This window comes from Balaenoptera acutorostrata, chromosome 17 (assembly GCF_949987535.1).
Source record: "Balaenoptera acutorostrata chromosome 17, mBalAcu1.1, whole genome shotgun sequence".
In the NCBI taxonomy this organism is placed as follows: domain Eukaryota; kingdom Metazoa; phylum Chordata; class Mammalia; order Artiodactyla; family Balaenopteridae; genus Balaenoptera; species Balaenoptera acutorostrata.
This window is the reverse complement of record NC_080080.1, coordinates 26,020,127-26,043,654: the sequence shown is the minus strand read 5'-3', so window position 1 is coordinate 26,043,654 and position 23,528 is coordinate 26,020,127. Positions and strand designations below refer to the sequence as shown.

Below are 23,528 nucleotides of genomic sequence, written 5' to 3'. Positions count from 1 at the left end.
ATGCGCTGTGAGAACTTAGTTCTTTAAATACACACACGTACATATGTGTGGATCTGTTTATATAATCATTTCTCTTACCTAAGAAAAAAATTACTGGTAATTGCAAGAGAACTAAACAGAGGTCTCTAATTACTTTTGCCATGCTTACTTACGCACACAGGATGGAAGTTGACCAGACCAGTTGTGATCCTGTTGACATATTCTCACTGAAGAACCAATCAGTCGAAAACCAGGATTACATTGATAAACAACTGTGTCTCTGTATCCATAATTTTCTCCAACAACTTGACCATTCACAATAAGCTCTGGAATTCCACAGTGGCCCGCTGAAATGGGTCAAAATAATATTTTTAAAATTATGATCTAAGTTTTATTATGATTTGTATATTTGTATACATATATAACATTACTAATCTTTAAATGTTTATTTAGAAGTATGCCACAAATAAGGCAAACACAATTATATAACATTAAGATAACTGTAATATACTTAACAAAATGCCTAATATTGGGGAATTAAAAGAAAACACATTTCCAGTAACAGTTGGGCCTGGAGGAAATTAGCAAACATTTCAATACATATAAAAATGAAAATATAGCATGTAAAATTTTGAGGAATACATATAAAGTATGCTTAGTGAGGAGCTTTACAGTGTTAAATGCTTTTATTAGAAAAAAGAAAGATATAGGATGAAACAAGCAATATTTCACTTTATGAAGAGGAAAATGAAGAGCAAAATAACGAAGAGAAAAAAAAAGGCCAAAATAAGTAGACAGAAGAATATATTAAAGACATTTACAGAAATCAAGGAAATAGAAAATAGAAAAATAATAGAGAGCATTACCAAAGCTAAAAATTCTTTCTTTAAAAATAAGAGAGAAGGTTCAAATAAATAAAATCAGAAATGAAAGAAGAGAAATTACAAGTGATAGCACAGAAATATAAAGAATTATAAGAGACTACTAGGAACAATTATATACTAACAAATTACAAAAACTGGAAGAAATGGATAAATCCCTAGAAATTTACAATCTTTCAAGAATGACTCTTGAATAAATAAAAATCTGAACAGACCAATCACTAGTATGTGATTGAAACAGTAATCAAAAACCTCTCAACAAACAAAAATCCAGGACCAGATGGCTTCACTGGTGAATTCTACCAAATACTCAAAGATTAAATAGCTATTCTTCTCAAACTCTTCCAAAAAAATTATAGAGCAGAGAAAGCTTCCAAGCTTATTCTATGAGGCCAACATTTCCCTGATACCAAAACCAGATAAGAACACCACAAAAAAAGAAACCTACAGACTAATAACCCTAATAAATATAGGTGCAAAAATCCTCAACAAAATATTGGCAAACCTAATACAACAATACATTAAAATGATCATACACCATGATCAAGTGTGATTTATTCCAGAGATGCAAGGATGGTTCAACATCTGCAAATCAATCAGTGTGACATTCACAACATAAAAGATAAAAATCATATGATCATGCCGAGAGATGCAGAAAAAACATTTGACAAAATTCAACATCCATTTTTGATAAAAACTTTCAACAAAGTGGATATAGGGAGGCAATGTACCTTAACACAATAAAGGGCATATATGACAAAAACCTACAGCCAATATCATATTGAACAGTGAAAATCTAAAATCTTTTCCTCTAAGATCAGGAACAAGACAAGGATGCTCATTCTCCTCACTTTTATTCAACACAGTATTGGAAATCCTAGCCACAGCAATTAGACAAGGAAAATAAATAAAAGGCATCCAAACTGGAAGGGAAGAAATAAAACTATCACTATTTGCAGATACTATATACAGAAAATTCTAAAGATGCTACAAACTATCAGAAGTAATAAATGAATTCAGTATAGTTGCAGTATACAAAATTAATATACAGAAATCTGCTGTACTTCTATACACTAACAATGGATGATCAGAAAGAGACATTAAGAAAACAATCCCATTTACAACTGCATAAAAAAGAAGAAAATATCTAGGAATAAATCTAGTCACAGAGGTAAAAAGCTTGTACTTGGAAAACTATGAGACGTTGATGAAAGAAATTGAAGATGACACAAACAAATGGAAAGATACCCCATGTTCATGGGCTGGAAGAATTAATATTGTTAAAATGGCCATACTACTCAAGGAAATCTACAGGCTAAGAGCAATCCCTATCAAAATACCCATGATACTTTTCACAGAACTGAAACAAATAATTCTAAATTTTGTATGGAAACATAAATAGCCAAAACAATCTTGAGAAAGAACAAAGCAAGAGGTACCATACTCTCTGATTACAATCTATACTACAAAGCTACAGTAAACAAAACAGCATTGTGCTGGCACAAAAACAGACATATAGACCAATGGAACAGAATAGAGAGTCCAGAAATAAACCCACACTTATATGATCAATTAACCTATGATGAAGGAAGCAAAAATATAGAATGGGGCAAGGGCAGTCTCTTCAATAAATGGTATTGGGAAAATTAGACAGCTATATGCAATAAAATAAAATTGGATGACTTTCTTACACCATATAAAAAAATAAACTTAAAATGGATTAAAGACATATGTATAAGATCTGAAACCATAAAACTCTTAGAAGAAAACATAAGAAGTATGCTGTTTGACATCATCCTTAACAATGATTTTCTAGATCTGTCTTCTTTGACAAGGACAACAAAAGCAAAAATAAACAAATGGGACTACATCAAACTAAAAAGCTTTTGCATAGTGAAGGAAACTATCATCAAAACAAGAAGTCAGTCTGCTGAATTGGAGAAGATATATGAAAATCATATAACTGATGAAGAGTTAATATCCAAAATATGTAAAGAACACATATAACTCAGTAATAAAAAAACCCAAATAGTCCAATTAAAAAAATGGGAAGAAGATCTGAATAGACATTTTTCCAAAGAAGACATACAAATTGCCAACAGGCACATGAAAAGATGCTTAATAGCACTAATCATCAGGGAAATGCAAATCAAAACCACAAAGAGGTGTCACCTTACAACTGTCAGGATGGTTATTACCAGAAAGACAACAAGAAATAACAAGTGTTGGTGAGGAGGTAGAGAAAAGGAACTCTTGTGCAATCTTGGTGAGAATGTAAACTGGTCCAGCCACTATGGAAAACAGTACGGAGATTCTTCAAAAAATTAAAAATAGAGCTTCCATTCCACTACTGGGTATCTATCCAAAGGGAAAAAATAAACACTAATTCAAAAAGATTTATGCACCTTCATGTTCATCGCAGCATTATTTACAATAGCCAAAATATGAAAACAACCTAAATGTCCCTCAATTGATGAATGGTTAAAGAAGATATGATACACACACACACACACACACACACACATGTACACACACCCACACCCACATGTACAATGGTATACTACTCAGCCATAAAAAGAACAGAATCTTGACATTTGGAATAACATGGATGGGCCTTAAGGGTATTAACCTAAGTGAAATAAGTCAGACAGAGAAAGACAAATACCACATGATTTCACTTATATTTGGAATCCCAAAAACAAAAAAAGCAAACAAAACAAAACCTAGAGTCATAGATAGAGAGACCAAATTAGAGGTTGCCAGGGGGAGGAGGGTTAGGGGGAATGTGAAATGGGTGAAGGGGATTAAAAAGTACAAAATTCCAGTTATAAAATAAATGTCATGGGGATGTAATGTACAGTTTGGGGAATACAGTCAATAATATTGTATTAACTTTGTAAGGTGACAGACAGTAACTAGACTTACTGTGGTAACCATTTTGTAATGTATACAAATGTTGAATCACTATGTTGTACAACTGAAACTAATATAATACTGTATGCCAGTTATACCTCAATTTAAAAAAGAAAGAAAAAAATATAGTAGACTAAGCAAAGAGAAATATGTCATTGTAACACAATCAAGGTAGTCAGAAGTTAGAAGCTTTAAAAAAGAAAAAGTCAACAACATTGTTAGACTCCTAGCTAATCCTATCAGCACACACAAAAAAGAGAGAACAAAATTACCAATAACAGGAATGAATGAAGTGACATCACTATAAAGCCTACAGATGTTAAAAGGATAAGGGAATATTAAGAACTGCTTTATGTCAATACATATAACAATTCAGAATAAAAGGACAAATTCTTTGAAAATTGTATCATCCAAAAACTAACACAAGATAAAATAGAAAATATGAATAGTATTGCAATTCTTAAACAATAACCTCCCCCCCCAAAAAAAACAAACTCATTTTTTCACAGTAAATTCAATCATTTAAGTAAAAAAGCAAGCAAACAAACAAACAAAAAACACCAATCTTACACAAACTCTTAGAAAATAGAAGAAAAAGAATCATTTCCTAACTTGCCTAATGAGGTAACCATAATCCCAATATTAAACCTGTAAAAGACACAGAAAAAAATGTCCTTCATGAACATAGATGCAGCACTGTTTAAAACAATTTAGAAAATTAATACATGTAAAATATATCATGATTATCTGGGGTGTATCCAGAAATGACCAGTTGGTTTAAGATGAAATATTGACCACTGTCATCTACCATACTGACAGAATAAAAGGAGAGAAACATACATGGCTATTTCAATAGATGAAAATCATTTGGCAAAATTCAGTACCCAATCATGATAAAAACTAACAACAATTAGCAATATAAGGAAACTTTCTCAACCTTACAAATACATCTAAGAAAAAAGTTCATATTATACTTATTGATGAAATATTGAATTCTTTCCTCCTGACATAGGGAACAAGACATGGATGACCACTCTCACCAGTTCTGTGTAACATGGTTTGGTGGGCCCTATCTAGTTCAATACACTAATACAAAGGAAGAAAGTAAAAACATAAAGTAGGAAACAAAATAGTAAAACTATTTTATGCTCAGATGACATATACAAAGACAATGTTATTTTAAGAAAATCCTAAAACAAGTAAGTGAACTTGCAAAGAGGCAGGATATTAGATAAATATTTTGATTAATTTTATTTTTATGTACTAACATCAAACAATTGGAAATGTAATTAAAAATGAACAATATCACTTATAATAGTATAAATACACTAAAGATTCTGTGGAATAAATTTAGCAATAGGTATACATGATCTCTATGGTAAAAAATTTTTAAAATATTTGCTATTGCAAAAAAAAAAGAAAGAAGACCTTAATAAATCAATAAATATATTAATGAATAAATATACTAACTTTACCACGTTCAGGAATTAGAAGAGTTAACATTGTTAGATGCCAATTCTCCCTAGATGATCTACAGATAGAATGCAATCCTACAGTCATTTTAAAAATAAATAATTAATAGCCGAATTCTAAAACATATATGAAACTACAAAGGACATAGAGTATCCAAAGTCATCCTGAAAAATAAGAACAAATTTTGAGGACATACACACAAAATTTCAAGATTTATTATAAAATCTATTCAACCAAAAGTGCCAGGCACCCTTCTGGAAAAAATAAACAAACAAACAAAAAAACCCTCAACCTTACTTCATGATATATAAAACAACAAATGACTAAAATAAGTCATAGCTATAAAGTAAAACTGAAAACTGTAAAGCTTCTAGAAGAAAACATAAAAGAAAATCTTTGTGACTTATGGTTGAGCAAGGTTTTCCTAAACAAGAAACAGAAAGCAATAGCCAGAAAGAAAAAAAGATTGATTCTACAAAAATTGAAAACTTCTGTTCATTAAGACACCATTAAGAAATGAATAGGAAAGTCATAGGTTGGGAGAAAATATTAAAAAAATAAGAATATATAAAGAACGTTATAAGTCATAATAAAAGGCAATTAAATACAAAAGATACTTCAGGAAAATTTACAGATGGCCAATAAGCCCAAGAAATTGTACTCGATCAGTAGTCATCAAGACAATGCGAATTAAATCTTGTAAGATACCTTTTTGCACCCAAGAAGATGACTAAAATTAGAAGACTGGCTATACCATATGCTGGAGAAAATGTGAGACAGCCAGAACTCTTCCAGAAATTTTATTCCAGAGTATGCAACAGAAAGGAATACACATGTCAACAAAAAGACTTTTACACAAATGTTCATAACAGCTTTACTCATAACAGCCACAAACTGGAGAGAGTCCATGTGTCCATCAACAGGGGAATGGCCAAAGTTTGGCATATACACACAATAGGATTCTACTCAGAGATTTTTTTTTTTAAATTACTGATATACACAACAACATGAATGAAAGAGAATGAAAGAAACCTTACACAAAAAGAGTACATAATTTAGGATTCCCTTCATATGAATTTCTATTTACAGGGAAAACTACCATATGGTGAAAAAAACAGAACAATTACTGTCTCAGTGTGTAGGGGAGGAGACCTGCAAATTGACTATGAATGGTCACGAGGAAGCTTCTGAGGTAATGGTAATGTTCTACAACTATAGAGTGTTTAGTTACATAGGTGTACACATTTGTCAACACGTATCTAACAGTGTATTTATGATATGTGCATTTCACCATATGTACATTTACCAACATAAAAAAAGAAAGGAACCATGAGCAAATATTGAACTCTAGCTGATATGTATATAGAAACGTTTAACAATGCAGTGTACTGAATTTGGCAACTTCAAAATGCATCAGAAAGTAAAATGAATTGATGGATTGATAGAGGCATTGAAGGATGAATAGATATGTGATAAGCAAATACAACAAATGGCTAATCATAAAATCTAGGTGGTAGGCATATGTATATACATAGTCAAGTCTGAATTGAAAAATTCATAATAATTGGGAGTTTGGGAATAAATGCACTATATTTAAAGAAACAATCATAAGCACATTCTAGTGGCCATTCTAGGCCAAAAGTGTCTGGGGCTATAAGGACAAGTTGTTTGCAGTCATGAGAAGAATGACTGGGCTACATGATTTCTTAAGGTTAATTCAAAGCATAAGATTCTAGGACCTGCTTCTTTGGCAATTGCACTTTCCTCCTACTGACACACTTTTGAGTTTATATTAGACGTCAACACTACATCCTATGCAAGAATATTGTTGTCTTTATAGACTGAGAGACAATGTTTGCTTATAAACATTCCTTTTATGCCCTGTCTTTCCACAGAACAGAAGCAGGATTCTAAATAGGTGAATAAAACCACTTCCTATATACAATATTCAATAAATAACATATAACATACAATAGTAGTTCATCGGGGCAAAGAGTTATAAAATATAGTATTTTAAATTTAGTTTACGTATATTTTCAAATGCGTAAGTAAACTAAGTAATCTGTAATTGAAATAAGCATAACCAAAACCAGGTTAGAAACTAGTAAGAAATATTTTATTTTATCATCTAATCCTATATTAACACATAATGATTTAATTTCTTTACCATTTTCTTTTTTATATAATAGTCTTATAGCATAGTCAAATAAATATGTGTACTCTTATCAAGAAACCATTGTTACTGGGTTTCCAAGTACACCTACTAACAAATATTCCTGAGAGGCTGAAAAAAAGAATTTTAACCAAAATCTAGCTATACCCTTTTAAGTTTCAAATAATGATTGTATCACCATAAATATTTTCAAGCTTATTATCAAAACAATATGTATTTAAACTGCTAAAATATAGACTTTTCTGCCATATGTCATATTTTTAAATAGTAAAATTTTAGAGACAAAACATTGTACAAATTTAGCAACACCTTGTTCATAAAAATCAGCAATTTTTAAATTAGTAAACCTAAAGATTATGCCTTGTTCCCAACAGGGAAGTGAGTAGTTATTATAACAATTATTATTATTACCTAATTCAATACTTGCTGTCATTTCTTGAAATAATTTTAGAGAAAAATAAAGCATAAATCATACTATTCTCTTAATATTAAGATAATTATTGAAGTCTCTGAAAAAAGGGATAAAGCCTAAATCACAATACTCCTTTAATAATAAGAGAAGGGGTAAGAAGAACTAGCTATTCAGTCTCTTAATGAACAGCTTTTTACAGTGAATTAAAAAACCCTAAGGGAAAAAAACCCTAATTTTCCTAAAATCAGGTTTGAAAAATAGATTTTTAAAGTTTTAATACAAAGTAATACTACACATGTTGAAATGTTAGGAAGTAAAAAGGGAGAAAGATATTTAAATGTGGAAATTGTTTTTCTTCTTTAGTCATTACCTTAAGCAAATAGGTGAAAGGAGAATTGACTATGGTTTAGAATGAATTAACTGTTACAGTGATTAATCCAGCTGAGTATGCAGACATATAATTTTCAGCAATTAGTTTTTACCTTTTATTTTCACCATGCCTGGAAGATAAATGTGTCTCTCCTTAATGACATAAGATTCTCATTTGGAATGCTAGTTGATTAACTTTAAGAGTTATCTGTTTAATAGCTTTTCTACCATGAGATATTTTAAAAGTTAAATATTTTCCAGTTTTTATCATCCTTACTGAGTGAATATAAGTTATTATCTCTTATTATGAAAAAGGGCTGCCTTTCTAGAGGGAGAAAAAATGTTTGGTAAAAATGACTTAAAAATCTGTACCTAAGCATCTGGTTTCCGATCCACTCCAAAGACCTGAAGAAAGGCATTCACGTACAGCGGAGCCCACAAGCATGAATCCTGAATCACAGGTAAAGATGGCTGTTGAGCTATATGAAGTTTGAGTTCCAATCTTATTTCCATTTGGAGGTGTAGGTAGTTCTCCACAGGAAATAACTTGAAAACAATAAAAAAATAAAAACGCTTAAAGACATAGTCAATATGAACTTGTAACAAAACCATGCTATGATCTGATATATTTACAATTGAAATTGAGATTTGTGAAACATGTTTGAATGATTATGAAAGTGTAGAGAAAATAGATGACATAATTTAAAATTTATCCCCTTTGAGTTCCCATAAATCTTCTAAGTAACAGTGACATGTGATGAAGATATTTTGTTTGCATTTTTTGTGTAGCCAACCTGGTCACCCAACAGGTTGTAATGAAAAAATAATAATAACAAGATTAAAGGGAGGATAATTTATTAGTCCAAAGTCTTTCTCTGACTTATCAAGTGACATTGGGCAATCCCTTTGACTTACCTGAGCCAGTTTCCTCATTATCTAAGATCGTAAGTGCAAATAATTTTTGTTGCACACTCTACAGTTTACAAAGCCCTTTACATGTGAAATATCATTTGATTCTCACTAGAACCATTAGATTATAATTAAATTTCATATTTTGGTTTTAGGTTTTAAAAAACTAAAAAATAGAGATTAACTGACTTGCTAGGTCATTCAGAACCCAGCTCTTATAACACCTTCATATTTAAAGACCACAAATGAAATTTCTTTCTAGAATAAAAACAATAATAGATAGCACTTATTGAGTGCTTTTGTACCAGACACTATTACTAATGCTTTATCTTACATAATTCTCCAAACAACTCTATGAGGTAGGTGCAATCATTATCTGAATTGTGTGCAGTAGGATATGGACACATAAAAGGAAAGTAACTTTAATAAGATTCCACAGCCTATAAACAACTAAATCAAAATTTAAACCTAGCCGTTTAACTCAAGAATTGAATACTTAACCACCAGCCTTTATTCTGGCTCCAGCTCTGGCTTTCAGCTCTAGGCTTTAGGATTCTATTAGACAGACAAATAGAAAATTTGCAGACTTTAAAAAATTGCATGTAGAATTTAAGATGTACTGATTGTTTTGAACTAATCCCCCAAACAATCCTTTGAGGTAGCTATAATATTTATTAATATTAATAATACTGATATTTATATCATTTTAATTTCAAAGATGAATAAATGGAGGACCAGAAAAAAAGTACTGTTCTTTCCATTTTTCTCAATGAATTGTAATTCTTAGATTCCTGTCTTTCCTGCATTCTTACCTGTGGGCAGGAACCTGATCTTATGTAGAAATTAAAATTTTCTACATAATAAAGGATTGAACACAAAGAAACCAGACAAACATTTGTTCAATAAATGCTTCTGCTGTAGATAATTTTTTTCCTTCTCTTTGAAACATCCTTATCCCATATGCCCTTTTAATGAAATTATAATGGAAGAAGAATGAGCCTAGAGGAAGATCCTGGGTGAAAGTAAAAGCAAAAATTTACGATACAAAAGAGTAAAGAGTGGGCTTCCCTGGTGGCGCAGTGGTTGAGAGTCTGCCTGCCAATGCAGGGGACACGGGTTCGAACCCTGGTCTGGGAGGATCCCACATGCCGTGGAGCTACTAGGCCCGTGAGCCACAACTACTGAGCCTGCGCCTCTGGAGCCTGTGCTCCGCAACAGGAGAGGCCGCGACGGTGAGAGGCCCGCGCACCGCAATGAAGAGTGGCCCCCGCTTGCCGCAACTAGAGAAAGCCCTCGCACAGAAACGAAGACCCAACACAGCCAATAAATAAATAAATAAGTAAAATAAATTAAAAAAAAAAAAAGAGTAAAAGAGTAAAGCAAAAATTTACAATACATATGCCATATTTTTAGAATATGTAATATAATTTAGGTATGTATTTTGAGATTTTTAATTCATCAATATGATTATCATATAAAAAATGGCAACCCCCAAATCCTATGCTTAATATGGAGATTAAGAAAATAAACATTTGTAAGTAAAATATTACTAGGTACTTGCGTACTTACTATATATAGTTATGTTATGTTAAAATTTTAGTCTCCATAATCCAGACTTCAAATGTTTTATTAATTTATAAATTATGTATCCATATCATAAATGCTGTAAAACTGTGTTGAACATGAAATGAAAGGATGAATTTTCAGCCTAGCATATTTCCTGGTATTAAGTAAACTCAATAAATGTAGTAAAGAAAGTTCAAAGGAAGATCAAGATATTTCATCTGATTATCCTATGTTAAGTTAGCTTATCTACATTAGACACTAGCTATTCATATTATAAGAATGCATGAAAATAGAATGACTAAGATGTTCAGTTTGATTCAATAAATATTTATTGAGCTCCTGCTGTGAATCAGGTTCTAGCTGATATTTTCAACTTGTAACACCATTAAATCATAATAACTATGAGATAGGTATTATTGTAATTTTCTGGCTTAAAAAATAGAATAAACATCATATAACATCAAAAGGCAGAGGTTTTAATTAGACTCCATGGGTTGAAACCCAATTATCCACCATTTATAGGCTCTGTGACTTGTGTAACATGATAAAAATTCTTGGGTTCAGTTTCCTTTTTGATAAAATAAATATAATAATATCAACTTATTTATAGAGTGGGAACTAAGGAATAAATGAAATAATACATGTAAAGGGCTAAAAGCAGTGTGTAGTTGTTTTAATAAATGATAGACCTAGAATCCAAGGGAAGGATTTCTGAATCCAAAGCCCGTTTCTTTTTTTTTTTTAAATAAGCATTTACAAATACCAAAAACAGTTACAAAATTTTAAGATGACTTGAGAATAAATGACCTTTTTAAATAATATTACCTCAATATTGCTCTAGCGTATGTAGAAAAAAGAAGTGATCAAGCAATTCAATCACCAAGGATTGCATATGAAATAAGTTTAGCGGAGTGTATACTTACTTTGGCAATATGGTCTTTCATTTCTCCAACTCCAAGTACCATTAGGAAGACATTCAATAGAAGCAGGACCTAGTCCATGATAACCAGGATCACAGCTGAAAACTACCTTGGTTTTGTATTCATAATGGGAACCATTCACAATTCTCCATCTTCCGTGTTCCAGAGTAAAGGAGTTGATGCTTGGGCATGTAACAACTATACAAAAACCAAAGAGATAAATGCTAATAAGTCAGTCATGTCTGTTCTACCTCTTAATTATATCTCATGTCTATTCCATTCTTAGTTCACCATTTCCTGAGTTCCTTCACTATTGTGCCATAAAAGGTCTTTAGCATTTTCTTTTTCACGTTAATCTCTCTACTCCCTCAGTTCTATGGTACTGTTGGCAGTTCCTTGAACATGTCATGCTATTTCACACTTGAAAGTCTTTGTACATATTATTCTATATACCTAGAATCCCTATTATTGACTTTTCCATTCTTCTTTTTTTGGATTATCATATCCAAGTTTATTCCTTAGCACAGGAAGACATGAAGTATATTTTAGTGATGAATCATTCCAATAACATTAGTTTGTTAAAATTGTCTGATTTTCTTGAAGCTGATTTAAAAGTATTCTTTTTTCTTTTTTCCCAGCTTTACTGAGTTATATTTGACACAAAATGGAAAAAAGGGAACACTTGTACAAGTTGTGAATGTAAACTGGTAAAGCCACTATGGAATACGCACAAACAGCAGTATGGAGGTTCCTCAAAAAATGAAACTATAACTATCATATGAATCACCAATCCCACTTTGGGATATATATCCAAAGGAAATGAAATCAAGATCTCAGAGAGATATCTACACTCTCATGTTCATTGCAGCATTAGTCACAATAGGCAAGATACAGAAATAACCTACTCTCTTTTCTTTAAAAGTTTTGGAAGGACTATATTTTGAGGAAATTTGTTTTGTGAGAATGATCTTTTTATGCAAGACTTGTGATATAAACTTCAGCTAATTCAAAACTTGCTCAGCATAAGTAGACACATTATTAGACACTTATGTTAAGATTGCAAATAATTTAACAACCCCATTTTAAATGAAATCACAGCTAAGTTGAAATGTTAGTACTAAATAGAATAAGTAATTGATTTATAGAGAAAAATCAAAGACCTTATTTAAAGGCGCATTTTCTAATCCTTTTCTACCAAATATTTTATCTGAATTATTTTCTATAACCATTATTAATATTCATTTACCTATTACAGTATTGATGGCAGGAATGAGAACTATTCTAAATGTAAGTAACCTGAAGAATTCTGACAAAAGTTGAATATTATGGATCATCTCATTAGCATCATTTATGTTTATAAAAATCAGTTGAATGTATTAAAATATAATTTTATTAACATAAACAAAATTTATTTTCAAAGACCTATGTATTGAAAACACATGCTGATTGATGGATGACTTTTTACAAAATAAATAAAACGTTGCTATGTAAAATAAAATGCCACTTTATTTTTTTGACATAAATATTCTGGAGCTTCTGAAAATGAGTAAAAATGTCCTTATACTGTATTTCAGTTCTTCCTAGTACAAGACAGCTTAATTTACTTTTATTTCCCTCTTAGACATCATTTTAGGGAATGGTTCTAAAATCTGAAAAATACATAAAATTTCAGATCATATAAGATGCCAGTAGAAACACAAGTGATGAAATTTCCTTATCATACATACCAACACAGCGAGGAGTCTTGTTATGATTGCTCCAAGTTCCATCTGATTGACAGACAGCAGTGGTAAGTTCCTTAGATGACAATCTATATCCATCATTACAAAAATAGGTAACTCGGGTTCCTACCAAGTAGTCTGTTGTGAGTATTCCTCCATTTGTTGGAGCTTTAGGAATCCCACAGGAAATTGCTAAAATAAATACATACATACAAAACCAAAGAAACAGAAAAATAATTAGATAAGTCTCATAGAGTATAAAGCATGTAAAACTATTTGGAATTTTATTAATTCCTCTGAAACAATTTCAGAATATCTTCACCAAAACCCTTTTTGAACTACAACTTTCTGAATCATTTATTTCAAACTCTGATTGAATGTGTTTTTAAATTGGTGAATCCATACATTATTAATACTTTATTTCTCGGTTTCTAACTTAGTTTCTTGTCAGCATGCGCATGGCTATCAGCATGCACACAGATTATAAGAGAAGGCAAGTTAAGTAAATATAGAGTGTATTAGTGCTAATTCATGTCTGGACCTAGCAAATTAGGTCAATTCAATTTGACAGTTATTAAAGATTATAAAGTTAGTGGTAACCAACACTCATCAGTGTTTCGGCCAGGAATAAAACACATAGATTTATTTTACCTGGAAGCTGGATATTACTTTGTCTTAGGTCCAGCCCAACTCTATGTGCTTGTGCACGTTCCATGGAATATCATGTGTACAGATATATTTAATAAATATAGGGCCAGGACTTATCATCTTAAAACCTAGTTTGGATCTTCCTGCATTTCATTGATATGTCTTAGATGTCTTTGTTTTTATCTACAATAAATCTGATTTATGTAAAAGTTAGTTTTACCATAATGGGATAATTACAGTATAAATTTATATTTCAGTAGTTTATTATATAAAATCAGAAAACCTCTAAATTCTGAAATAACTAGTTTTATTGGTTTCATATAAGAGATTCTAAACTTGTAACTATATTTTTCTCATATCAGAAGAAATAATAGAAAGATACGAGTTTAGTTTGAATATTTACAAAAGCTGTAAATATTCTGTCTCCATTTCAACCTAAAATTGTTTCTACTTCTCTTTAAAAATCTACCATTTAGGTGTTTAATTTTAATTAATTCATGCAAATTGACTACAAAGTAAAAAAAAATCTTAGTAAAACATATAAAATTCTCAAAGCGGAATAGCAGACTCCCTACTGGTGAATAGCTTGATCTTTTGTAATTTGATAACCTGCAAATTATAAACAGAAAAGTAGTAATGTTGATTTAATAAATTATATAAGCAATCCCATATAATTATGTTATTATCCCTGCTATCTAATTATAGACCTCAAAAATAGTGTTGCAAAGGTAACTGGTTCCCTGATGTCTGTTAAAGCAATATTTGTATTTCCACTTAGGACTTCTGGGAATTTCAATTTGTAATAAACTGTTTCTCCACTGAATCCCCACCAAAGATTGTGTATTTACTCATTTTTAAAAAATTAACTGTACATTGTTGGGGTAGAATAGGTTAAATTTAGAGCAAAGGAACAATAAAATTTAGTTTAAATAGTATAGGTTCCATATATGTAGTTAGTATATAATGACTGTATTTTAGAATTGAAAAAACGACAACATACTAAAATGATAGGATAAATGTGCCTGTAGATAGTTTACAATTTAACTTCCTAGCTAAAAAAAAGGAAAACAAAGAGAGTACAGAAGAACCATCATCACTGACTGATTGTCAGAAGCTTCTCTGCAGAGCTCTTAAACAAGCACAAATTAAAAGTGAAACAGAGATGTCCCCATACCTGTACTTGGCTGTTATATTAAATGTACTAAATATTAACCTGTTTTAAAAGTGTGTAGAGTTATCTTACTATGGTCTGATGGCATTTCCCTAACGGTTCATCATGTTGAACATTTTTAATGTGTTCATTTGCCAGCTGTATATCTCAAATGTTCACGTATATCTCATGTTGGTAGTGAATGTTGGCTGATATTTCCCTTTTTATAATAACTAAGATGACAATAGAAGAAATGTGTTAGAACTTGAAAAAAAAAAGTGAAACAGGGAATACAAAGTGACTGTTTCTGCATAACCCTGTACAATACTTGATTGTGTAGAGGGATGATAATGGTTTAATTCGTGATGGGGCAGGGAGTCAATGAATGATTAGTTGATGTGTAGACAAAGAAATAAAACACCTTCTCAAACTGAAAGAGAGATAACAGACTAAATTTTCTATCTTTAATTGTGTTCACATTGTGTAACCATAGCTCAAGTAAATATATGTGAGGATGTGTAAGGAGACTGAAGAGACAAGAAGAATAAAAATAACTGAAGCATGCAAAACAAATTTGGAACAAAACAAAAATTGTGTGAATAGCTCTCCCCAATGACATTTAACCCTTTCATTTCAATTAGCTATGTCCAAACACAGGTCACATACAACAAACAATTTTATAAAATAATTAATCTTTTAAAATTGTTTCAGTGAACATAAAGGATCAATTTTGGAAATGATTCTTGGAGTTATAAATATTTTATCACTTTACTATGCAAAATATCTTATTTTTCAGCTACATTTTGACTTACCAAACTATACAAGCAGCTCATGCAGCTCAATATCAAAAAAACAAACAACTCAATCCAAAAATGGGCAGAAGACCTAAATAGACATTTCTCCAAAGAAGATATACAGATTGCCAACAAACACATGAAAGTATACTCAACATCACTAATCATTAGAGAAATGCAAATCAAAACTACAATGAGGTATCACCTCACACCAGTCAGAATGGCCATCATCAAAAAATCTACAAACAATAAATGCTGGAGAGGGTGTGGAGAAAAGGGAACCCTCTTGCACTGTTGGTGGGAATGTAAACTGGTGCAGCCACTGTGGAGAACAGTATGGAGGTTCCTTTAAAAACTAAAAATAGAACTACCATATGGCCGAGCAATCCCACTACTGGGCATACACCCTGAGAAAACCATAATTCAAAAAGAGTCATGTACCACAATGTTCATTGCAGCACTATTTACAATAGCCAGGACATGAAAGCAACCTAAGTGTCCATCAACATTTGAACGGATAAAGAAGATGTGGCACAAATATACAATGGAATATTACTCAGCCATAAAGAGAAATGAAATGGAGGTATTTGTAGTGAGGTGGATGGACCTAGAGTCTGTCATACAGAGTGAAGTAAATCAGAAAGAGAAAAACAAATACCATATGCTAACACATATATATGGAATCTAAAAAAAAAAAAAAAAGGTTCTGAAGAACCTAGGGTCAGGACAGGAATAAAGATGTAGATGTAGAGAATGGACTTGAGGACATGGGGAGGGGGAAGGGTAAGCTGGGACGAAGTGAGAGAGTGGCATGGACATATATACACGACCAAATGTAAAATAGATAGCTAGTGGGAAGCAGCTGCATGGCACAGGGAGATCAGCTGGTAGCTTTGTGTCCACCTAGAGGGGTGGGATAGGGAGGGTGGGAGGGAGATGCAAGAGGGAGGAGAAATGGGGATATATGTATATGTATAGTTGATTCACTTTGTTATACAGCAGAAACTAACACACCATTGTAAAGCAATTATACTCAAATAAAGATGTTAAAAAAATAACCTATTTGTAATTATAGAAAAATTTCAAATCAAGAACAATTTAAAAATGCTCCATATATAAATGTCATATTATATAAAAAAATCAATGAAATTATAGTGCTGACACTACAAAGCAAGTTCAAAACTTCAGAAAGTTCTGGATAATTTTTAATTTTAACCAACAGTTAATTATTTTCACTAAAGGTTTCTCAAAGATTATCTATATATATAAACAATCCTTAATAACTGAAATTTAATTGTTCAAAGTTCAGATCATTTAAATGTTTATTTAAAATCTATATGATTTAGAAGTTATTATATATATTTTAAATTCCTGTGATTCGAAAATTATGAGATCATGATTCTTTCTCAAACCAATTCTGGGAAACCATTTAATACTAAAAATTTATAAATACTCCTGCTATTCATTGTTCAAAGGAAAGCAGATGTTTTGCTAGTTTATTAAAATGTATCTACATGAAGTTAGCACCTTCAATGTTGGTAACCCATTAAGTTTATGATACATCCCAGAATTCTAGTAAGTAATTAATGTTTCTGAATCAACAATATAAGGAAACAGTTCTTTCATTTCTCATTTATTTATACATGCCTATGAAAGCTATATTTTCATGAATTAGAAATTGCAATTTAACAGGTAAAATAACCATTTTGGGTATCTGGTAATATCTATTCTCTGCTCATTTTAACTTGCTGCTGTTTAAATTTTAACTGATCTCTTTTATATTTTATTTGCTTTATACAAATTGCCTCCAATAAGTAGATTATAGGTAACATCCATTATTTATTAACTGAAAGCATCCTGCATTTTTAATGTGAGGGTTCATAGTTGTTATATATGTCTCCACATGCTGGGTAAAATAAATCAAATATAAATTTAAATTTCATATTACAAAATAATGTGATGTTTGAAAATTTTCAAAGTCCAATGACATTACATTTTCTTGATGTTGAACTTCTCTTTATTACTATACCTAGCTAAGAGACTCAACTACTCTTTAAAAACAAGACCTAGTCCAAAGCTCTAAAATGTGCCAATTGTTGATTTGTCATTTTTTTGCTATAGCAGGATACAATGCTCAGAGAGGGCCTTGTTTTTTAACAAAATAAAATGGAAATGAAAGACATCTCTGTTGAGTTACCTAAACAGTGAAGAAAAAATAATGTGGTAATTGGCTACATTTTCCTCTTTTAAATTTGTTGCACTGAGAGCACATTTTTGCATACTTGAGAATGAACATCATCAGTGACCTTGCCTACTCTTATCCTCTCTTTTCTCTCTGCAGACTCCACACTAACACACAATCCAGCTCTGGGTCATTCATTTTCTGACAGCAAAGTGATGGGAATGGTAGATGTATGAGTAAAGAATGCATATAAATGGATAGAGTAAAGGCATAAATCACATAACAACAAATGAAGAACTATAAGACAATGTGCCTCATGCTCCTCAAATTTATCAGTCTGTGTTTTCAAGCCTTATTTTCCTTAGAGGTATCTATAATATGCTTCTGCATATTTATAATTTTTGAAGTTTCAGCAATCCAAATAAGAGTTAAACGGGGTTAATCTTTTATTAATGTGCCATTTCTGGTTAATATACTTCACCTTGACAAGCAGGGACCGGTGCATCCCATGTATGATACCCATAGGAAGACTTTCTGCACACAGCACTGCTTTTCCCAACAAGTCGGAATCCTCGATCACAGGCCCAGCGGACCACACTATTAAGCTGTCCACCTGTCTGACTGATAATGTATCCATGAGGTGGGGATTCTGGTGTACTACAGTAGAAAGCTTTTTAAAAGAAAAAAAAAAAATCATATATAATTAATGAATCAGAAACTCTTTACAATCTAGAGTTATAAAAACCTAAAAGTAAATACTAGTTCATAAAAATTGGCCAATTCAATTGCCATCTATGTGAGTTTTACTTCATGTGGACATATATTATTTTCCATCCACTTGACAATCTAGTGACATAACTTTTAGGAGACATAACTATTTCTGGGCTTTCTTCTGATTCTTATTGTCACTGGAGATGTCTCCTAATTGAAATACATTATACTTTCTTAATACCCTGGAGGTTCAAAAGCCTTACAAATAGTTTATTGAATTTTGGAACTGGTATTTCCTGTCATCTGAAGGGCCTAAATGCCACAGTTTAGTAGCAATATTTTAGAGCATGTTGTTTACATGTCATTTTGAAATTACCTGCAGACACCTATGTCATGTTAGTTCATGCATTTCATTTTGGTGGATGTCTAAAATAGTCCCTCCACGTTCCATAATCCTCTCTTCCAGTTTATTAAAAAGTTTCCATGCTGCCAAGAGTGCTTATATATGGTGATAAAAAATGCCAATAAAATAAAACTTCTTTCATCTCCTGAAGTCTAGAATGTCAAAAGATAACGTGAAATGGCTTTTTCATATATATGCACTTTTGAGACTGTTCAGCCTGGCAGGATCCATTTAACCCTTTGAAACTTCAATGTATTCATCTGAGAAAAATGAGACTTTAGGGGTAAATAGTAAGAAATAGATTGGACTTAGAATATATATGTCATAACCTGTCATTTTCTAAAGGAAAAATTTATATTCAATATGTCAAGCTGTTCTTGGGGCTAAAAATGATGTTTTCATTATATTTATATCTAACTTTGTCATGAATATCAACATAAATAAGGATTAGTCTTTAATATAGTGAATCTAATGCTTATAACTGTTGGAGTTGAATGATTTCCCTTTAAGTTATTATGGTTATTAAAAATATAATTTAACATTCTGACTTTTTAAATACAGTCTGGCACAACTTTAATAAAAAGACATTTACAAAGTTCATATGATAGAAACATACATTCAAATATGAAAAATCTCAAGAATGACTTGGGCGTATGTTTAAATTTTAAAAACATTTCTCCTTCGCATGCCTAATAACATTTTTCAAATTTAATAGATATCTATTATAGGATAAAACTTGTAAACATGTTATAATGTCAGTGATAAGTTACTTCTAATATGTAAAAGACAAATTGTTGATAAAGGCAAATTATCATCTTATAGTTTTAAAATCAAAGTAGACAAAAATTGTTGTATTTGTATATTATATACATATATGCAAATTTATATAAATGAGTAAAATTCAAGAGTTTATCTTTACAACTGGAATTCAAAATTTATTTAAGTCCATGTCTACAATTGTTGTGTCAGAATAATCTATAAAATATATAAGAAAGTAATTTTCAGTAGAATTGATTAGCAATGACCCATAGCCTGGGGAGACATGGTCTGAATACTGTACAGATAGAGATGGTTGATTGGCTCTGAAGTATTCTGTTATTGAGCACATACCTATGGCATCTGACATGATTTAGGATGGCAATAAAGAGAAGGGATATAATCTTTGCATAATGGAAAACTATGTACACTTAACAAGAAAATTATTGGCTCAGTATCAGTAGACCTTATAAACAAGAAGGCATATAGGAAAAGCTATTTCATCTTGATATTAAGAAGGATTTTCAGCCTACATCTTTCTAGATATTACTCAATGAAAAGCAATGATGACAAAACAATATTTTTTTTAAAACTAAATGTTTCTAAGTGATGTGTTCATCATTTTCTCTTTTAATATTTAATATATTTTAGCAAGTATCATAAATAGATGGGCAACAGTGAAGACAAAGATTTTTTCCACTGTATGTTTATCTTTTGTTTAAACTTCTCATTTAAAGGAGTTATATATATTAAGTAGATCAGATACAACTGAGCAACACTAATAACATTTTGTGAGAGTTCAAGGGAAATTTCTGCTGGGAAATAAAGCACTTAAAATATCAGAGTTTAATTTCTTTTTTGGCTGGAATTTTTTTTTTTATAATTAATTAATTTATTTATTTTTGGCTGCGTTGGGTCTTCGTTGCTGCGCGGGGGCTTTCTCTAGTTGTAGCGAGTGGGGGCTACTCTTCGTTGCTGTGCGTGGGCTTCTCATTGCAGTGGCTTCCCTTGTTGCGGAGCACGGGCTCTAGTTGCATGGGCTTCAGTAACTGTGGCACGTGGGCTCAGTAGTTGTGGCGCACGGGCTTAGTTGCTCCGTGGCATGTAGGATCTTCCCGGACCAGGGCTCAAACCCATGACCCCTGCATTGGCAGGTGGATTCTTAACCATTACGCCACCAGGGAAGCCCCAGAGTTTAATTTATAATTAACTTAGATAAGTCATAAATATCTTAAGTCCTTTTAATCATTTCAAAATTATATGAAAGACATAGCATTATTATCATTACAATGAGGAAACTGAGGCATAGAGAGGTTACATAAATTGCTCAAGAAACATCAATGGAAGAAATATGATTTAAATTCATACCTAATTAAATAGTGTATGTGTCTGTGCTCTTTAATCACAACCATACTGAGGATGCAGGTGAGATCTGTACTGAAGTTATAAATATCACATACCTATATATCTTATCCGGAAGCCTTTTTTGTTATTGCCATGATCAGCTGACCATTGAAGAAATACTTCATGACCATTGCTTGTTATATTAAAAGCAGATGAATAATCCCCACTGAGTGAAACAAGCACTGGACTTTGAATATTTGGTCCTTCAGAAAGAAAATAATACAATTTAGGTGTAACTGAATAATTCATCTTTAGTATTTTATATATTTAGAATAGTATTAAATATGGTGAAATTGATCCAGAATCAGTTTATTTCATCAATAATAACTTAAAACATAACATAAAATGTTTGTTTAAACATTTTAATTCCATAGCTAAAGCAGCTACAATTTATAACATAATAATCAAGCTAACTACAATTTTCATATGGTATATAGGTAAGTTTGATGTTGATACTTCTAAAAATACCCATAAGATAAAATAAAATCATATAAGCAGTGTTTTTACTGAAGGTCTGAATGTATAATTAGAGCAGTTGAATTGAATTTATGAATATCCAGTAAATATAACCCATAGTTACCATCATACACCTGAAGAACATCAAATTCCTTTTCTGTCTGGAAGAATTCTACAAACATGCTAATATTATATCCTTTTTCCACAGAAATGCTCCAGGCACACATTTGAAGATTTGGGTAACTGTCAGGATATCCAGGGCTCAATATGACTCCCGTAGAATCCAGGCGTAATTCATTGGCAGGACAGAGCACTGTCAAAAAATATATACCATTAGATGATGCTAGTGTTTTAGACCTAAGTGAAAGTTGCATTTTAAATACTGAAAGTTGCATTTTAAAGTTGCATTTCAATACTTCAATTGAAATGTATTTAAGTGAAAATTGCATTAAATACCCAGTTTTTAAATGTTTTCATATTAAATAACAATAAAGGAGATAATATCTTGAGCTATGTGTATAAAAAGACAACTTGTATAATAAGCTTGCAGTTCAAAATATGGAGGACTGACCTAAAATTTTATGGTATTAATTTCCTTTTATTATTACATGGAAGATACATTATTTTTCTGGACAATAAATATATAGATAATAAAAATATAAGAAATTTATTGCCTTCTATTTCTTTCTATTATTTTCCCTATTTTCCTTCATCTTCTTACGTCTTCTCCCCTCTGCCTCTCTTGCCTATGTCTTTACCCTGTCCTTTTCCTTCCTTCCTTTTTCTTCTGTCCTCAAACTTTAACTCACTCAGGTATGTGAGGACAGACAAGAAGCTGCCCTATCTCAGAGTATTCATTCCAGGCAAAGTCACTTCTAATCTCATGAATATGCTTAAGCCATGAAGATTTAACACAATTTTGGGTCACCAGTTACCTTTCAGTTCTTCCTGCTATTTCCAGATCATAAGTGTAAGACAAAGCACAAGCTCTTCATTTCATAACAGTACCTCTGTTGTACATCCTGAGAATGTGTGTGTGTGCGTGCGTGTGTGTATCTCCAAGGTATAGTAAACTAATATACTTAAATTGTTGGCCTCAATAGCATTATGCATTGGACCAAATAATACAAACATATACTTAAATTTGCATTTGGAATGAGAATGTGACCAAGATGATCAAATCCTTATCACTCAAATGATGCCATTTCAGCCCTTTTTTTTCCTTAAGACTTTGAGCTTTTATGGTGTGGTAAGAGTATTGGAATTGCTCAGAATAGCCCACACAGTATAGAAGTAAACCAATATATACCAAACAGGATTTAGTTCAATATGATATAGAACTTTTTACTTGGAAGCCACTGTAGCCACTACAGTAAAATGTCCTATGTACATCATTGATAAATAGTTTTTAAATGTAGCTTGGACCAATTTTTGAGTGCTATTACTGCGTACATTCAAGCAACTGGAGTGAAGCGTAGACTATATAACTTTTGAGGATTTGGTGAATTGGAAATACATCTCATGCCATTTCCAAATCCAATCACTACACATCAACTTCCACCATGGATTTAGAGTGCTGTATCTCAAAATAATTAGATCACTATCTTAAATAGAATCCTTGTTTCTCAATGTTTGTTCAAATAAACTAGGCTTCAAAACACCAAATATTGTTGCTAAAATACAGATGAATAGATGAAGGATTTATATA

The 23,528-nt window shown here is 31.5% G+C and overlaps 1 protein-coding gene across 3 annotated transcripts in view; it reads right to left on the bottom strand.

The window, feature by feature from the left end:
- Positions 1 to 23,528, bottom strand: part of CSMD3 (CUB and Sushi multiple domains 3) — a 1,183,499-nt gene that overhangs the window by 70,190 nt on the left and 1,089,781 nt on the right. For 2 of the 3 annotated variants that reach the window (XM_007188796.2, XM_028168178.2), the window contains 7 exons: positions 21,945 to 22,133; positions 21,421 to 21,567; positions 18,572 to 18,760; positions 13,323 to 13,508; positions 11,599 to 11,793; positions 8,573 to 8,746; positions 153 to 326 (listed from right to left, as the gene is read on the bottom strand). In XM_007188796.2, the coding sequence (XP_007188858.2) occupies positions 153 to 326; positions 8,573 to 8,746; positions 11,599 to 11,793; positions 13,323 to 13,508; positions 18,572 to 18,760; positions 21,421 to 21,567; positions 21,945 to 22,133 (1,254 nt within the window). The remainder of the gene's footprint in view (positions 1 to 152; positions 327 to 8,572; positions 8,747 to 11,598; positions 11,794 to 13,322; positions 13,509 to 18,571; positions 18,761 to 21,420; positions 21,568 to 21,944; positions 22,134 to 23,528) is intronic. The other variant, XM_007188797.2, reaches the window with a different exon arrangement.